The sequence below is a fragment of the Gastrolobium bilobum genome, unplaced genomic scaffold, assembly GCF_033153095.1.
Source record: "Gastrolobium bilobum isolate Gb01-03AN ecotype WA unplaced genomic scaffold, APGP_CSIRO_Gbil_v1 utg5316, whole genome shotgun sequence".
Lineage (NCBI taxonomy): Eukaryota > Viridiplantae > Streptophyta > Magnoliopsida > Fabales > Fabaceae > Gastrolobium > Gastrolobium bilobum.
Genome location: NW_026895740.1, coordinates 1 through 18,428, shown reverse-complemented (window position 1 = coordinate 18,428; position 18,428 = coordinate 1). Strand labels below are relative to the sequence as shown.

Sequence of the window (18,428 nt, the reverse complement as noted above, 5' to 3'; positions counted from 1 at the left end):
ATAAACTGCAGTCTTTAGTGCTTCTCCCCAAAGTGATTCTGGCAATGAAGAATGACTAAGCATACTCCTCACCATGACTAATCAAATATAGGTATCCAAATCTTGAATAGTCGTCTATGAATGTGATAAAGTATTGTTGACCATTCCAAGAGGCTATAGGAAATGGTCCACAAATATCCGTATGAATCAATTCTAAGACGTCTGAAGCTCTGTTTGAACCTATTTTCCTTATGTTTGTCTGTTTCCCCTTTATGCATTCAATGCACACCTCAAAATCATCCAGATCAAGGGGTTCAAGAATTCCATCAGTCACAAGCCTCTGAATTCTCTGTTTAGAGATATGACCTAAACGCTTGCGCCACAGAACCAGTACCAACAAACTAAAGTGAGAGTCATACCCTTCTTTTCGCGCCATGCCTTGTATTTGGAACACTCTTTCTTCATGTGTCCAGATTTCTTACAAAAGAAGCAGGTGAATTCCTGATCCTGCTTCTTTTGCTTCTTTGGCAAAGTATCTGCATTATCCTTAGCTCTCTTTCTCTTCTTGTCTTGAGAGGTTGATGCCAAGTGAGCACTATCAGTCTTCTCTCGCTGTAACCTCTTTTCCTCTTGCACGCAGTGAGAAATGAGCTCATTAAGAGTCCATTTTTCCTTTTGAGTGTTATAACTCACCACAAATTGACCGTATTGTGCAGGAAGAGAGATAATAACTAAGTACATGAGCAACTCAGAGGGCAGCTCTAACTTTAATGCCTTTAGTTTTCCAGCAAGATTAGACATTTCCATAATGCACTCCCTTATGTTTCCCTTTTCTTTATACCTCATGTTTATGAGTTTGGACAAGGTTTGACCAATTTTAGCCTTTTCATTTCGAGCAAAGTATTGCTCGAGTTCCTTCAGAAACAACTTGGCATCAGTAGTCTCAACAATTGAGCCCCTAAACGCCTCCGAAATGGAACGTTTCATGATCATCAGACACATGCGATTTGAGCGTTCCCACTTCTCAATTTTATCCGTGTTTGGATTTTCCTGAGTGGAAGTGGGTTTCTCAGTCCTTAGCACATTGTCGAGATCCATGCAACCGAGAACATTTCCATATTCTCTTTCCACAGCTTGAAATTTGCCCCATTAAGCATTGGAAGCATATTCATTTGAGCAACGTAATTGGCAGCGGTAGCAGAAACTATACAGAGAACCAAAAAAGATAACATACTAATAACATGTCATATCATATATATTCATACACGATATAGAAAAATAATCCGAAGTAAAATGAGTTTATTATAAGATACCTAGCACAACATTAATATTTAGTCTGTGGACAAAAATATCAACTTGTAAGTGGTACTCTTAATGTAGTAATCAAACATTGACAATAAGTCTTGTCAAATCATAGCCTTCCTGTGGGCCGACTATGAATTGCATGGAGAATTCTTGATAATTGTCACATATTTATTACCACAGGTATGTTTGTTACTTGGCCAAATAATAACCTTTCTGTGGGCCGATCACTATTCACATAAGCAATAAACACACACATGATCACACAACATATGTTATTTGGCCAAACAATAACCTTCCTGTGGGCCGATTAATATTTGCATAAATAAAATATATTTATATGACCAACCTATTTGAAATCAAATTAACCTTTTATAAATTTGGCCACAGTGGCGGCTGACAAATCTATCATATTTAATTTCAAATAGAAACCTTTAGGGATAATAAACTCATTTAAAACCAAAATAACAACAATAAAGAAAATTATTCTTTATCAATCCTCAATGTATATACATACATACTTTATCCTTATACCATTAACAATAAATACCTATTCATTATAAGGCTTAAAAAATGATGCACAAACAACGCACATGTAAGCCTTTTCAAATAAAAGCTTGAAAATGATGCATAATATCCAAAAAAAAATTATATTTAGCTTTTAACAAAGAATATCAAATATAAGGAAAACCCCAAAACCAAAGACCTTAAACATTTGATTTCTTTCAAACCGTAAGTTCAAAATTTTCTAAGAGAATTCATTGTTTATTCAAAAAATTCAAACAACAAAACCTCATCGATTATAAAGCCAAAATTCTTCCAAACATTCCATCTATTCACAGATTCAAAATTTAAATAATAAACCCTTATTAAACTGTGAATCCTAGTTTTTTCTAAAAAATGTAGCTTTTGTTCCAAAACCAAAAAATCACCGTCATGGAACAAAAATAACACTACATAGCTAATACAAAATACATAAGATGGAACCCACGTTCAAAAAATAACAAATTTTATGCCAAAAGACAATAAAGCAAAACTTTTCATGATTAATCATATATAAAAATCACAAAACTTAATTCCCTCATAATTCAATATGATGATGGCTCTGATACCAATTGTTGGAATTTTTAATTCCTCTAAACTTTATGGTGATAACTATCACCTACAAGCCAAGATCCATCATACCAAATCATAAAGAAAAATAAGAACAACATAAAGGTAGAGGCATACCTGTCTCTATTGCAGCGGAATAACTTTGATCTTGTCTCTTGGGGTTTGTAGTCTTCCTCAGTCAAATCACCCTAAAACCGAATTCCTTAGTGTGCCGTCTCTCTCTTGATGGGGAAGAGAAACTAGGGTTGTTGATTTGACGTATTGGGGACCATAACCCTTATATAGTGTTTTTATCTTTATTGTTGGGCCAATAAGCTCCCATTATACCTAGTTGGCCCAACACCGGTATCCACTCATTCAGCCCATACTCACTTAGGAATCTATTTGGGAATATTTAATTGATCACTTTAATTTACCCAATATATATAAATAGCACAATATAATTATTAATATAATATGTGACCCACAATAATTATAAGAAAATATAATTTCCTAACAGTGAATGCATCATGGTGGTGGTGGCAGTGGCTGCGGCAGTGGCGGTGGTGGTAGGTGACAATGGTGGTGGCGATGGCGTGGTGATGGTAGTGGCGGGGGTGGTGTAATGATGGCGATGGTGGTGGTGGTGACTGTAATGACTGTGACGATGGTGATAGTGGTTAGTGGCGGCGGCAGCGACGACAGTGGTGGTGGCGGTAGTGGCTGCAGCAATAGTCGTGGTGGTTGGTGACGTGGTGGTGATGGTAATGGTGGCATCGTGGTGGTGGTAGTGATGGAGATGTGAGTGGTGGCAGTGGTGTGTGATGGCGATGGTGGAAGTGACGTCAGTGGTTGCAATGATGGTGGTGGTGGTGATGGTGGCAGTTGTGGTGGTGATAGAGGAGGTGGTGGTGAGGTGGTGACGACGACACTAGTGGTACGATGGTGGAGAGTGATTGAGAGGGATAAGTGTTTCTCATTTTGTGCCCGGGAACAAAAAAGCAAAAAATTTTTGATTCTTTTTTCTATTTCCCAGCACAAAATTTAAACCGGTTCATCCTGGTAACAAAAAAATAAACCGATTTTACCAAACGAGTTTCCTATCCATTTTTGTTCCAGGGAACAGAAATTAAAAAAGAATTGATTTCGGGAAGGTTGTCATGCACACCCTAAATGAGTTGTCTGCCACACAATTTTCTAAAAGTTTTTCCATCATTACAAAGTTAAAAATTCAAATCCAAAATTCAAATTTAAACATAAATTCAAAATTTAGAAGAGTTGAAATTCAAAATTTGAAATCAATTCAGAATTCGAATTTCAAAAGAGTGAGCATTTCCAATGCAGAAAGCATTTAAAAGAGCTAAGTAATTCCAATGTACAAATCAGTAGAACATTGAATGAGTTGTCTGCCACCATAAATGATTAACTTAATTTTTTCATTGATTTTTATTTCGATTTTTAAAAGAAATTGTTATTTATTTCCAAATCCTTTCCCACCATTACAATTTGAAATTTAAAATTGAAATCCAAAATTTGAAATCAATTTAGAATTCGAATTTCAAAAGAGTGAGCAATTCCAATGTAGAAAGCATTTAAAAGAGCTGAGTAATTCCAACTTACAAATAAGTGGGACATTGAATGAGTTGTCTGCCACCATAAATGACTAACTTAGTTTTCTATTGATTTTTTATTTCGATTTTTAAAAGAAATTATTATTTATTTAATTTTTTATTTCCAAATCATTTCCCAACATTACAATTTGAAATTTAAAATTAAAATCCAAAATTTGAAATCAATTCAGAATTAGAATTTCAAAAGAGTGAGGAAATACACAGAAGAATTAGCTTTAAAAATCTTGTTCCTCTATGATTTCAACTTTCAAGGAATGAGAAGAAAATCGAAATGGAGAGTAAATTCACATTTTCCCTTTTATTTCATTTGATAGCGGCTATCTCCTAATAACTTTTGGGAAGAACACTATCTTAGTGTGTGTGTGTGTGCATATATATATATATATATATATATATATATATATATATATATATATATATCTATTCCCATATTTCTATTTTCATATTAATTGTTATCTTTTCATTGCTATCTTCATTCATTCATTAACATCATTTCCTAGGCTATGCGTGGATCATTGTAAAAGGATGCAATTATTACAATACGCATACTTCCTTCCATGCGTTGTTTAGTGCGTGTGCTTATAATAAATAGATTATATTTTCCATAGAAATAATGGTATCGTAATCTTCACGAAATTATTACATTATCTTTTATTTTTATTTTGTAGAAAAATTAAAAGATGGCCTTTCAATTTACGATTGAGAAAATAGTGGGAGTTACTAATGCAAGTTGATCATGAAAACGGTATACTTCAACAAATCTATGATTTACTACTGATATCATTATATTTTATGAGAATCTAAATAGTTTTTAAGTAAATTATGCATTTTATAAATTTTTAGTCTAAATATTTATAGGCTTCAATGTGTCTAAAGTGAATGTAGATAAGTTATCTACATTTGCTCCCAAAACGACGTCGTTTTGAGTTGAAAAATTAAAAAATTATAATGAAAAATACTATTATAACCCTAAAATAAATTACAATTACAAAAATAACTTGATTTTTGCCTCAAAACGACGTCATTTTGGACTCAATGTAGATAAGTTATCTACATTGACTATAGAAAAAGCGAACCCATATATTTATTTGTGCTAATAGAGGGAAATTTTTAAAAGTAGAGAAATTATCCCAAGATTATTTATAGAATTTTCAATTCAAGGTGGCCTTCTTTTTCATCAAGAAAATGTCAAATCAGCTATGATCAAATTAAAGTGTTGCCAAGTTGGCTTAAATTATTATTATTATTATTATTATTTTGGTACATAGCTGATTTGACATTTGCTTGATGAAAAAGAAGGTTATGTTTGAATATTTTTACACTTCACTATTATTTTTTTTCCCATTTTGCGTGGTTTAAATCACCATAAATATCAAGTACAAATATTTAATGGCAAATATCTTTTTGCGATGTAGGAGCTGGATGGTCATTCATTTTTATAGTGATTAAATTTTAATAATTTATTTTTTACAGAATCATAGATGTAAATTTTTATTAAAATTTATATTTTAAATTCTTTTACATTAATTATACATATTTTTTTAAATTCAAAATTTGAAACCATTTCAAAATTCGAATTTTAGATCAGATAAGCAATTTCAATGTAAAATGCAATTAAAACAGCTGAGTCATTCCATTTCAAAATTTGAAATTTTTAGATTAGATGAGCAATTAAAACAGCTGAGTCATTCCATTTCAAAATTCGAATTTTAGATCAGATGAGTCATTCCAATTAAATGAGCAATCAAAATTCAAATTTCAAAATTCTAATGTAAAAAGCAATTAAATCAGCTGACCAATTCCAATGTGATGGGCAGTGAGACATTCAATGCCTTGTCTGCCACCACAAATGGTCATTTATTTTTCGATTTAAAAAAAATTGATTTTTAAAAGAAATTCTTTTTCCAATTTACTAAAGAAGGAAAGTTTTTATATGCCATATAGTGTGAACACAATTTTCAGAATTAAGCAGGGAGTGACACATCAACCAAGTTTCCAACATTGAACTCTCCTTTATATGTCACCCAAAACTCTCCAAATCTTTTCCCACCATGCATATTTTAAATTCAAAATTTGAAACCATTTCAAAATTCAAATTTTAAGATCAGATGAGCAATTCCAATGTGAAAAGAAATTAAAACAACTGAGTCATTCCATTTCAAAATTCGAATTTTTAGATCAGATGAGCAATTAAAACAGCTGAGTCATTCCATTTCAAAATTCAAATTTTAGATCAGATGAGTCATTCTAATTAAATGAGCAATCAAAATTCGAATTTCAAAATTCCAATGTAAAAAGCAATTAAATCAGCTGACCAATTCCAATGTGATGGGCAGTGGGACATTCAATGCCTTGTCTGCCACCACAAATGGTCATTTATTTTTCGATTTAAAAAATAAAATTCAATTTTTAAAAGAAATTTTTTTTCCAATTTACCAAAGGAAAGTTTTTATATGCCATGTAGTGTGAACACAATTTTCAGAATTAAGCAGGGAGTGACACATCAGCGAAGTTTCCAACATTGAACTCTCCTTTATATATATAGATTAATAAAAAGAAATAAACGAATAAAGATGAAGATGCATCCACTAATCTTATTGCAAATATAAAAAATTTAAGATGAGAACACCTCTATGAAAAAAAAATCTCATTATTTAAAATATGGGAAAATGTTTCTGCAGTGCAGATAAGTTATCTGCATTTATTTCGACAACGACGTCATTTTCGTATTGAAATCTTAACAAATTATAAATATAAAGACTATTATAATCCTGAAATAAATTAAAATTACAAAAATACCATGATTTCTGTCCCAAAACGACGTCGTATTGAGCTTGCTGCAGATAACTTATCTGCAGTAAATGCAGAAAAAGCGAACCCTTAAAATATATATAATATATAAACTTAACTTTTTATGAGTATATAAAATAAAGGTTTGGTGTTTGTCATTTTAAATGATATAAGTTATGTCATTTTAGGACAAAGATAGACACAGAAAAATGGAAATCATGGGAGAGAGAAAATAGGTGATTATTTTTAATTTAGAATTTAAATAAAAACTTTTTTTCTGTGTGTGTCTCTCTCTTAAAAGGACTGAGTGTTATGTCATTTAAAATGACAAACACTTTTCCCATAAAATAAATCATAAATATAATATATTAATAAAAATATGCATTCATAATTTTAAATAATAAATATAATTAATGGGGAGGGATGTTTTGACTTCGATGTAAGACTTATAAGTTTTACTTCCCATCTCATACGTTAATTTTCGTCAATCAAATGATTATCATTTATTTAAAATTAATAATATAAGTTTACAAGATTTTACAATACCATACGAATTTTTAATAAAAATTCAAAATTGAAAGAGTTAATAAAAAAGATGACAAAGAAATACAATAATATTAATAAAAAGAAATAAACTAATAAAGATGAAGATGCATACACTAATCTTATTGCAAAAATCAAAAATTTAGGAATGGAACACCTCTAGGAAAAAAGTCTCATTATTTAAAAAATATACATAATATATAAACTTATCTTTTTATGAATAAAATATAAATTATAAATATAATATAATAATAAAAATATGCATTCATAATTTTATATAATATATAAAATTAATGGGGAGGGATGTTTTGACTTCAGTGTAAGACTTATAAGTCTTACTCTCCATCTCAGGCGTTGATTTTTGTCGATCAAATGATTATCATTTATTTGAGATTAATAATATAAATTTACAAGATTTTAAAATACATATGAATTTTTAACTAAAATTCAAAGCTACAAGAGTTAATAAAAAAAGATAACAAAGACATAGAATAATATTAATAAAAAGAAAAAAAACTAATAAAGATGAAGATGCATCCACTAATCTTATTGCAAATATATAAAATTTAGGATGGGAATAAATTTAACTTTTTATAAATATAAAATAAATTATAAATATAATATATGAATAAAAATATGCATTCATAATTTTACAAAATATATATAATAGATGGGAAGGGATCTTTCGACTCTGGTGTAAGATTGAGAAATCTTACTTCTCATCTTAACCGCTGATTTACGACTATCTAATGATAATAATTTATTGAGTTATACCAATTAATTAATTATTAATTTCAAATAAATGATAACCGTTAGATGGACGAAAAATAACGGATAGTATTTTTTAATTTTACATTAAATGCGTTTGGTAATTAATTAGTTTTTTTACTGATCAAACACATTCGCTTTTTTTTATATCATAATATTTAGAATTTGGATCCTCTCATGTGAAAAAATGATTATGTTATCATAATATTTGATCATAATCACTCATTGATGATGAGATAAGACAGAAAAATATGTGATTTTTAAATTAATAATTGTGATTAAATAACATAATCACATGATCATTTTTTCATATGAGAGAATACAAATCCTAATATTTTTCACCTTTTTCTAATATGAACACTGGATCACCAAACTTTTACGCTAAACATTATAGTACGTTATAATTAATAGTTTTGTACTTGGTTAGTAACTCATATCCAATCTCTGTTATACTTCATTGGCTACAGTGCACCCCAAGTTTGTTAGAGGGTACAACGAACGCGAGAGAGACTGCCACTTGTCCTACTTATGTTTAGAGTAGATTGACATTTTGACCACCTAACTCGCTGTTATCCTCCAAAGCACGGACACGAAGTTTTTTTTAAAATTTGCGTGTTGGACACGTGTCCGATACGGACACGCTCGGACACGCGTCTGGCAAGCGGTCAATATTTGGGGACACGCGGTCAACTCTTTGACACGTTCCGACACGTTTTCCGACACAGTCAATTTTTTTCGACACACGGACAACGCTCGGACACGTTTTTTTTTTTTTAAAATCTTAATTTTATTTTGTTAACTAAATATAAAAGAAATAATTCATAAATTAATTTTTTTCTGTTATAAAATTTGACAAAAAAATTAACAAAGTACGAAAAATTATTTATATTTATATTTATGTTATGAAATTTAAATATTTGATTGGTTATATGACTTATTATGGATTCTTATATGTATAAAATATAAATTATATTATATATATTAAATTTTTTATTTAATATCAAAATGTGTCCCAACGTGTCAAAATATGACATTTTTTAGAATTAACGTGTTAGCGTGTCGTGTCGTGTCCTGTGTCCAGTGTCTGTGTCCGTGCATCATAGCTGTTATCAATAGCAAATTAGGTAGCCACAAAAAATCAGCAAACTAAGTTTGCTATCTGCTATAGCGAACTTGTACGCGTGACCTATGATGCACCGACACGTTAATTCTAAAGAATGTCATATTTCGACACGTTAGGAGACGTTTTGAAATTAAATAATATTTTAATATATATAATATAATTTATATTTAATACATAAAACAGTCCATAATAATAACCAATTAAATATATAAATTCCATAACATAAATATAAAGCAAAAGTAATTTTTCATACCTTGTTAATTTTTTATGTCAAATTCCATAACAGAAAAAAATTGACTTATAAATTAATTTTCATTTTTAGTTAATAAAATAAAATATGGACCTTAAAAAAAACGTGTCAGAGCGTTGACTGCGTGTCGAAAAAAGTTGACCGCATGTCGAAAACATGTATCGGGCCATTGACCGCGTGTCGGAAACATGTGTCTGACACGCAAAATTTTAAAAAAAGCCGTGTCCGTGCATTCTTGCGCGTGACACTTTAAAAATTTTACTGTTCATGTGACAATTGAATATTTTTTTATAAAAAAAAAGTGGCAAAATGGGTCACTTTTCCCATTTATTGTTTCCTCGTAAAGGGGGTTTCAAGAGTTTTTTTTTTTAATTATGTGATTTAAAGAAGAGGAAGGAACAAATGATAGTAGCTCAGTTGGCGTCAGGAAACTGAGCAGGTGGATGTGAGAGCATATATTCGATCCTCCTCAATTCCATCTTTGGAAGAGATTTAAAGATTTAATCCCGAGACCTGCCCCGAAAACAGAAAGAAGAGGAATATTATATTTATAACATTTTTTCGCTTATAATCTCTTGTAATTAGATTTTAATCATTAATTTCCCTTAATCTGATAGTTAGAATTTATTAAAAATTAATAATTAGTTAATAAGTATGACACAATAAAATTATAAATTATAACAGTTAGATTATAGAAATCAACAATTAAAATTTAATTATAAGAGATTGTAAATATAACCTCCTTCAAGAAATAATCTGACTTAAAGTTACGCTAGAATTTTGAGATTTGAGAAGATTATCTTGTTATTAATTTTTTTCTTTTTGGTAAACAAAACGACCCTAAGGCCCAACAAAGAAAAAAAAACAACTAGCCCTAACAAGAGAGGCAGTCAGCACATTTCTTCCCCAGAAAAGCAACGTCTGTCATGTACAACAAATAAATACCACTAAGAGGATCTATAAAAAATATATGTTCTGCTTGATCTATGGAGTCGAGCAAGAAGTTGGTCATTCAGTCAGCACACATTATCTTCCCTAAAAGTATGTCGGAGATGAACCTGCTAATCCTTTTGCAACCATGTCCGTACACGAGATAGCAGTTGCACCTCACAGACTACTACACCACACTGATGAGCCTAGTGATCACCATAAGCGAATCACTCTCCAAGATAACTTTCTTGTTACCATTATTTCAATCCTTTTCTAATCCTCTAAGGATGCCCCAAAACTATGCTTTAAATGAAGAACAAAAACCCAACCTGTAAGCTAAGCCACCAATCCACTTCACTTTGAGTCAAGTATAATGACCCCAGCCTATGAGTTATGTGCTTACGAATTTATTGATGGAAAGTATAATGAATGAATAAAAAATTAGAGTAGAAGTCTAATTAAAAGAATTAAAGCCATATTGTGAAATTAAGTTAAAGATGACAGTTGTAATATCCCGCATAATTAGGAAGTTATTTAAATGGCAATTAGGAAAGTGGATGCATGTCTTGAATTCGAATTACATGTATAATTAGGATAGGATTAATTTTTTTATTAATACATACAAAAATCCTAAGTACTACTTAGTGGATTACATGAGGTAATAGATCCATTAGGAAGTTAACTTTTGACCCAAATTTCCTTCCATGGGCGACGGCCCAAGTCACTCAATTGAGGACTTTAGTCAGCTCACACTGTTCCTACTCTTAATCTATGGCTACTCCTCATGGGATAAGAAGCAAAACATCTATCCAACCTTATCTCTCCATCATCATGCGCCTAGTGAAGGGAGAAAAAAATTCTGATTACTTGTAATTGTGACCAACATCAGGTCAGCCTTATCTCCCTCACATGCGCCCTATGAGAGGAAAGCAATCTGAATGCATGTTTCTTTATTGGTCAAGAGCAACTCTCTTACCACCCTTATCCTTTCAATGTGCGCTTAGTGAGGAGAAAAACAAAGCTGAATACTTATCATCATTAATCAGAATCAAACTCAGCCTCATCACTCTCATTCCCTCTTCAAATCCGCAAGCTACCAAGTGAACAACCTATCACCCAAGCTTGCATTCCTTTCATCCTCCACCCTTCCACCAGCCGCAAGCATCATAGAGGAACACAAGAAAACCTAAGCTTGCATACCTTTCCTGTCATCTTCTTCACTTAGCCGCAAACTCCTTAGGAAAAGAATCAAAACACCTAAGTATACTTTTCCTTCTCTTTCTCTTGTTCGGCCGAGCATCAACATTCAAGGAGGTATTGTGTTTTCTCTACTTCCCTGTTCCCTCATGCTCCTTTCGTTTTTTTTAAAGGAGTTTTTCCCCTTTGCATGCAGCTGAAAACATGAGTCTTGGAGAGTAGGAGGGTGAGAGTGTTGCTCATCTCTTGGTGGCTATCCCCTTGACCGATTTGGGAGCATTTTGGGTTCATACAAGAGGTATAAAATCGGAAACCATGCTCTCCTTTTCCCTCACTATTTCGGCCTTATATACATTCAAGGAGGACATACGCTTGTCATTCTCCTTTCCCCCGTTTCTGCCTAGTTGGAGAACAACATAAACCTCTTGGTGCAGGCAAGCCCAAGGCCGATTTTGAGCTTGAAAGATAAGCTCTCCATGGATTTCGGGACTGTTTCTTTGGACTATTGTATTGTCATGCCTTGCATGTGTGAAATCTACATGGACAACATGCTTAAAGGCCTCATTAGCACACTCATAAGCTTTGTAGAGAAGGTTATGTAAATGAAAATTATAAGCACCTAGTTGATGGGTAAAAAAACCGAATCTACATGCATAGGAAACCCTTGGTTTTGTCTCTTGGAAACAATTGGTAAAACTAAATATGAGTCAGAAAAATTAATTAGTAATTGAAGCATTGAAACCCGACTAAATCCGAGAATTTAGAAGAATGGAAATTTGCATGTGATGTATAGGATAACATAAAATAAAATTCTGACTTGGTATATATTTGTTAGGTGCGCAAACCTCTAAGGGAGTGGATTGATTTGGTGACACCTTTGGTAAAAAATTTGTAAGCATCAATGTAAGTGTTTGGTGGATTGATCTTTTGTGACTGTTAGTTTAGTTCATGAATTTTTGAATTGTTGCTCATGTGTCTCATATAAATTCTGTTGGAAAATATTTATAATCTGCCTTTGGAGAGGACTTATTGGAATTCTGTTTTGGAGACACCATGTTCGAAATTTTGGTAGCATAGTCATGTGAACTATGATTTTCTGATTCTGATTTTTTTTGTCATGCTCATGAACATCATGCATTAATCATATTGTCATGTGTGTGAAGCAAATTACAGCATAACATGCATAATTGTTCATGCAGTTTTGGAAACCGTAAAATTGTGAAAGAAAGCATATGTTTGAGCATACATCATATAGGCATCCCTCAGGTACCAGGGAGAAGGAACCGTGGCTCAGTTCGCATAGGCCTCAATTGGAATTCCCCTCTGCTAGGGCCAAATGGAATCTCCATTGAGTATAGTTAGCTAGTATGTGCACTTTAGTGCTATGAAGATACAAATTCTGGCGTTATATACGCATTCTGTTGCATTTTAGTATCTGTTCGGTAATTATTTGAGGATGTGACAATTTTGGAAATTCTGCAACTAAACTAATACTGTTGCATTATTGGTTTTTCTATCACACTACTGGAATTTTTCTCACCCCTTTTGGGCTCAATTTTTATAAAATTGCAGGAGGAAGAAGAAGTATTTCATGACGTGATTTCATGGCAAATTCTCTTTGAGTCATTACTATGTGTCTGCTGTTTTTGGCTGTTTTGGAGTGTTAAATTTCTAATCATGATGTAATATTTTGAGAGACCGGCAATGTTGGAAACGTGACATGCTTCGCTGTATTTTGATTTTTATGTTTTGCATGTAACTTATGTAACTCTGGTACTTGACTTGCCAAGACAAATTCTGCCTGATTTAAATTCGGATTTTTACTCTATATTTTTGTGCATCTTGCGAGTTCTGTTTCTGGGGTTACATATCTCCTAACGAGATAAATTTTATATGTACATAAAGCCCCAGATGTCTACTTTCTTCGTGTCAAATAAAAATTTCAAAAGCTTGTAAACTCGATTTTATATGGTTTTTTCAAGACAAATAGGTTTTCTGGGAAATTTACAATTTCAGCATCAAAAGCTTTTATGAAATTACTAGCTATTTTCCATATGAAACCCAATTTCAAGACAAGATTTTATTTGTGACTTCAAAATGCATTTTCATAATTGAATATGTTAACGTTGCGACTCTAATCGGTTTTAGCAGGCATCTCCCTTGGATGCATACAGGGGAGGGTGTCACACTAAATGGTATCAGAGCAGTTTTGATTCATGGTGTTTGTATATGATTGTTGAATTGTTTGCTGTTTGAGTATGATTGTCGAATTGTTTGCTGGCTGTTGTATGTTAGAATTAAATTAATGGATTGTCTGAATCATGATTGGCATATGTTGAATGATTCGTTTAAGTTGTGGTAATTGGTAGGATTAAAATGTTAGAATTATTCGGTGATAAGAACATATGCATTGTTAACTTATCTGATTAGAACTCGAGTACCTACTTGGAATTGCTGTCATGTACATCTTGCGGTGAGTCTGATCAACTCATTTCGTGGTATTGTGAGTGCAGAAACATGGCAGGTATGAATCAAGAGTGGAGGGAATATAGAAATCAAAATCCTAACCAACCCCAAATGCATGACAATGCTGAGGAGATTGCTAGGCGGAGGTTGAAAGACTTCCGAAATTTTCAGCCACCTACATTTGAAGGAGGAGATAATCCTGAGATGGCAGCAAGATGGTTACAGATGATTGAATACATCTTTGAATGTATGGGGTGTCCTGAAGCTCACAAGGTTGACTATGCCTCGTATCAGTTGGTTGATGAAGCATTAACTTGGTGGACGAGTGCAAGGGCTTTACTTCGAGCTCAGCATGTTGATCTTACTTGGGAGGTGTTCAGACGGGTCTTTCTTGACAAATATTTTCCTAAGGCTATGAGGAGGATGAAACACACGGAGCTTCTAGCACTGCGGCAAGATAATATGACTGTTAATGAATATATTGCAAAGTTTGGGCAGCTGATGGAGTATGCTAACTTTGATCGAAACATTTATGATGAAGAATGGCAGATGGAAAAGTATGAAAGTGGACTGCATCCGGAGATTCGCAAACTTGTTTTGACTTCAGCAATTCGTACTCTTCCTGAATTGATTAATCAGAGTCGGCAAGCAGAAGAGATTATAAATGAAGCCAAGGCTTTGTCTAAACAGCCAGTGCAATCACAAGGAGGAAGTAGAGTTGGTCGGTTCTTCAGAAAGGTTACTGGAATGAATAGAGGCAAGGGTCCTCAGTTGCAACCTCGGACTGGAAACTTTAAGAAGAATACTGCTCCGAGACAATCATCAGCCGGACGACAGGGTCCCAATGCTTGTGCCACTTATGGGAAGAATCATACTGGTGTATGCCGACGCAGGAATAATTTGTGCTACAGGTGTGGACAACCGAGGCACTTTATTTCTAATTGCCCACAGAATGCGAATCAGCCTCCTACTCAAGCTCGGGTGTTCACCCTCGATGTCAATGAAGCTCAAAAGTATCCGAATCGGATCCAAGGTAATGTAATCTTGAATGGTTATCCTCTTTCTGTTATCTTTGATTCTGGAGCATCAGGTTCTTTTATTGTAGGGCACACTGCAATGAGACTAGGTCTCACCCCAACTCCCTTACCTTATGAGTTGCAAATCAGTACTCCTACTGGAGGATCTTGTACTGCAACAGAAATCTGCAGGGGTTGTATTCTACAATTTGAAGAAAGGACTTGTACAGTGAATTTAGTGGTTCTACCGGTATTCAGTCTTGAGGTGATTATCGGTATGGACTGGCTAGCAAAAAATGGAATAACCCTGGATTGTCAAGCAGGAAAGGTCATCGTTCCTTCTAAAGATGGTAATTCTCAGTTCTTTGCTACTATTTCCTTATTGCAAATTAGAAAAGAACTCCTTCGGGGAGCTGAAGGGTATTTGTTGTTAATTGAGTTTGAGAATACGGTTGATACCCAACTTCAAAATATTCTTGTGGTTAATGAGTTCGTGGAGGTGTTTCCTGATGAAATTCCTCGACTACCTCCTCATCAGGAGATAGAATTTCCCATTGAAATTCTTCCTAGAGTTGGACCTATTTCATTTCTCCTTACCGTATGGCACCACTGGAACTTCGAGAACTGAAGAAACAAATAGAAGAGATTTTGTCAAAAGAATTCATCAGACCCAGTACGTCTCCATGGGGTGCTCCAGCTATTCTTATCAAGAAGAAGGATGGTAGTCTACGTTTGTGTGTAGATTATCGTCAACTGAACAAGGTGACAGTAAAGAATAAATATTCGCTTCCTAGAATTGATGATCTGATGGACCAGTTGAGAGGTGCTAGGGTGTTTCAAAAATAGATCTGAGATCGGGATATCATCAAATTAGGGTTAAGCCAGAGGACATTCTGAAAACGACATTCACGACTCGTTATTGTCATTATGAATATCAGGTGATTCCGTTTGGGCTTACTAATGCTCCAGCAGTCTTCATGGATTATATAAACCGTATCTTTCACCCATTCTTAGATCAGTTTGTCATTGTATTTATTGATGACATTCTGATTTATTCCACCAATGAAGAACTGCACGCTGAACATTTGAGGATAGTTTTACAAATCCTTAAGGAGAAATAGTTGTATGCCAAGTGGTCGAAGTGTGAGTTCTAGTTAAATGAAGTCCACTTTTTAGGTCACATAATTTCAGCCGAAGGAGTTGCTGTGGATCCCAACAAAGTGGAAGCAGTAATGAATTGGGAGCGACCTAAGACCGTAACTGAAGTGAGGAGTTTCTTGGGACTCACAGGTTATTATCGTAGATTCATCCAGAATTTCTCTCAATTAGTACAACCACTCACCCGTCTCCCTCGGAAGGGAATGCCTTTTGAGTGGACTGACGCTTGTGAAGAATGTTTCTTGGAGCTAAAAGGTAGATTGACCAGTGCTCTTGTGCTTACTATTCCGGACCTAACCAGAAAGTTTGAAGTATATTGTGAGGCTTCTCTGAAGGGCCTTGGTTGTGTGTTGATGCAAGACCATATGGTTGTAGCCTATGCGTCACGACAATTAAAGCCACATGAGGAAAAGTATCCTACTCATGATCTGGAGTTGGAAGCTATAGTGTTCGCACTAAAGATCTAGAGACATTATCTGTATGGTTCGCAATTTGATGTCTTCAGCGATCACAAGAGTCTGAAGTATTTGTTTGATCAGAAGGAACTAAACATGAGGCAACGACGGTGGATGGAATTCTTGAAAGATTATGAATTTGAACTCAAGTATCATCCAGGCAAGGAAAATGTAGTAGCTGATGCTTTGAGCCATAAGACTCTTCATTCTGCAATCCTGATAATAGAAGAATTAAAACTACTTGAAGCTTTTCAGGATCTGAACTTGTCTGTTATCAGAAGAAGGCGTGGAATAAGGTTGGGCAGAATCAAAGTTGAGAATGAGTTACTTCGTAGAATAAAGAGAGCTCAAAGAGATGAGGAACTAGTTCATAAATTAGCTGGTTACCAAGGTATCATTTGGGATGAAAATAAAATGCTGAGGTTTCAAGGTCGGTTTCAAGAAGTTTTGCAAGAAGCTCATAAGAGTAACTATACCGTTCATCCTGGATCCACTAAAATGTATCATGATTTAAAGACTTCATTTTGGTGGCCGAGTATGAAATGTGATATTGCCGAATATGTAGCTCGATGCTTAACCTGTCAGAAAGTGAAGTACGAACATCAGAAACCGTCGGGACTTCTTCAACCTCTAGAAATTCCCAAGTGGAAATGGGATGGTATTGCCATGGACTTTGTAGTGGGACTTCCTTGGACGCGAGAAGGATTTGATGCCATATGGGTAATTGTTGATCGGCTTACAAAATCAGCCCATTTCTTGAGTGTCTAAACAACGTATAACACAGAAAGGCTTGCCCAGATTTATCATCGAGAGATTGTGAAGTTGCATGGAGTTCCCACCAGTATCATTAGTGACCGTGAACCCAAGTTCACCTCTAAGTTGTGGGAGTCTTTTCAACGGGCTCTCGGAACCCATTTGAGGTTAAGTACCGCTTATCATCCGCAAACTGATGGTCAGACTGAACGCACTATTCAGGTTCTGGAGGATATGTTGCGAGCATGTATTTTAGAACAAGGAGGCAGTTGGGACAAGTATCTTCCTTTGGTGGAGTTTGCCTACAATAATAGTTTTCATTCCAGCATCAGAATGGCACCGTATGAAGCTTTGTACGGGAGGAAATGCAGATCTCCTTTATGTTGGGTAGAAGTTGGTGAGCGAAGTATTTTAGGGTCCGACATGATTCAAGAAACTTCAGAGCAGGTACAGAGGATCAAGGAAAATATGCAAAAAGCCCAGGCGAGGCAGAAAAGTTACTATGACAATCGTCATAAACCCCTATCTTTTGAAGTGGGAGACCACGTGTTTCTGAGAATCACACCCACATCTGGACTCGGCAGGAGAATGGGAACGAAGAAGTTGAGTCTGCGGTACTTGGGACCATACCTTATCTTGGACAGGATTGGAGAATCAGCTTATCGATTGGCGTTACCGCCTAATTTGTCGGGAATTCATAACGTCTTCCATGTGTCTCAGTTGAGAAGATATATCTCTGATCCATCCCAAGTACTAAAGCTAGAAGAAGTAGAATTAGAGAAAAATATGACGTACCCTGTTCAACCATTCCAAATTCTCGAGAGGTCAATCAAGCAACTTCATTCCAAGGAGATACCGTTGGTGAAAGTGCTATGGAACAATAAATCTGCATATGAAGCCACTTGGGAGCGTGAAGACGATATTCGGAATCGCTACCCGGAACTCTTTAATTGAGTACGTGATTCTAATTTTGCG

At 34.3% G+C, this 18,428-nt stretch overlaps 2 protein-coding genes across 2 annotated transcripts; both read left to right on the top strand.

Moving 5' to 3' along the window:
• Positions 1 to 14,122: 14,122 nt before the first annotated feature.
• Positions 14,123 to 15,715, top strand: LOC133295366 (uncharacterized). The gene has a single exon (XM_061494192.1). The coding sequence runs from the start codon at positions 14,123 to 14,125 to the stop codon at positions 15,713 to 15,715; it is 1,593 nt and encodes a 530-aa protein (XP_061350176.1).
• A 604-nt stretch (positions 15,716 to 16,319) lies between these two features.
• Positions 16,320 to 16,712, top strand: LOC133295356 (uncharacterized mitochondrial protein AtMg00860-like). The gene has a single exon (XM_061494188.1). The coding sequence runs from the start codon at positions 16,320 to 16,322 to the stop codon at positions 16,710 to 16,712; it is 393 nt and encodes a 130-aa protein (XP_061350172.1).
• The last annotated feature ends 1,716 nt before the right edge of the window (positions 16,713 to 18,428 follow it).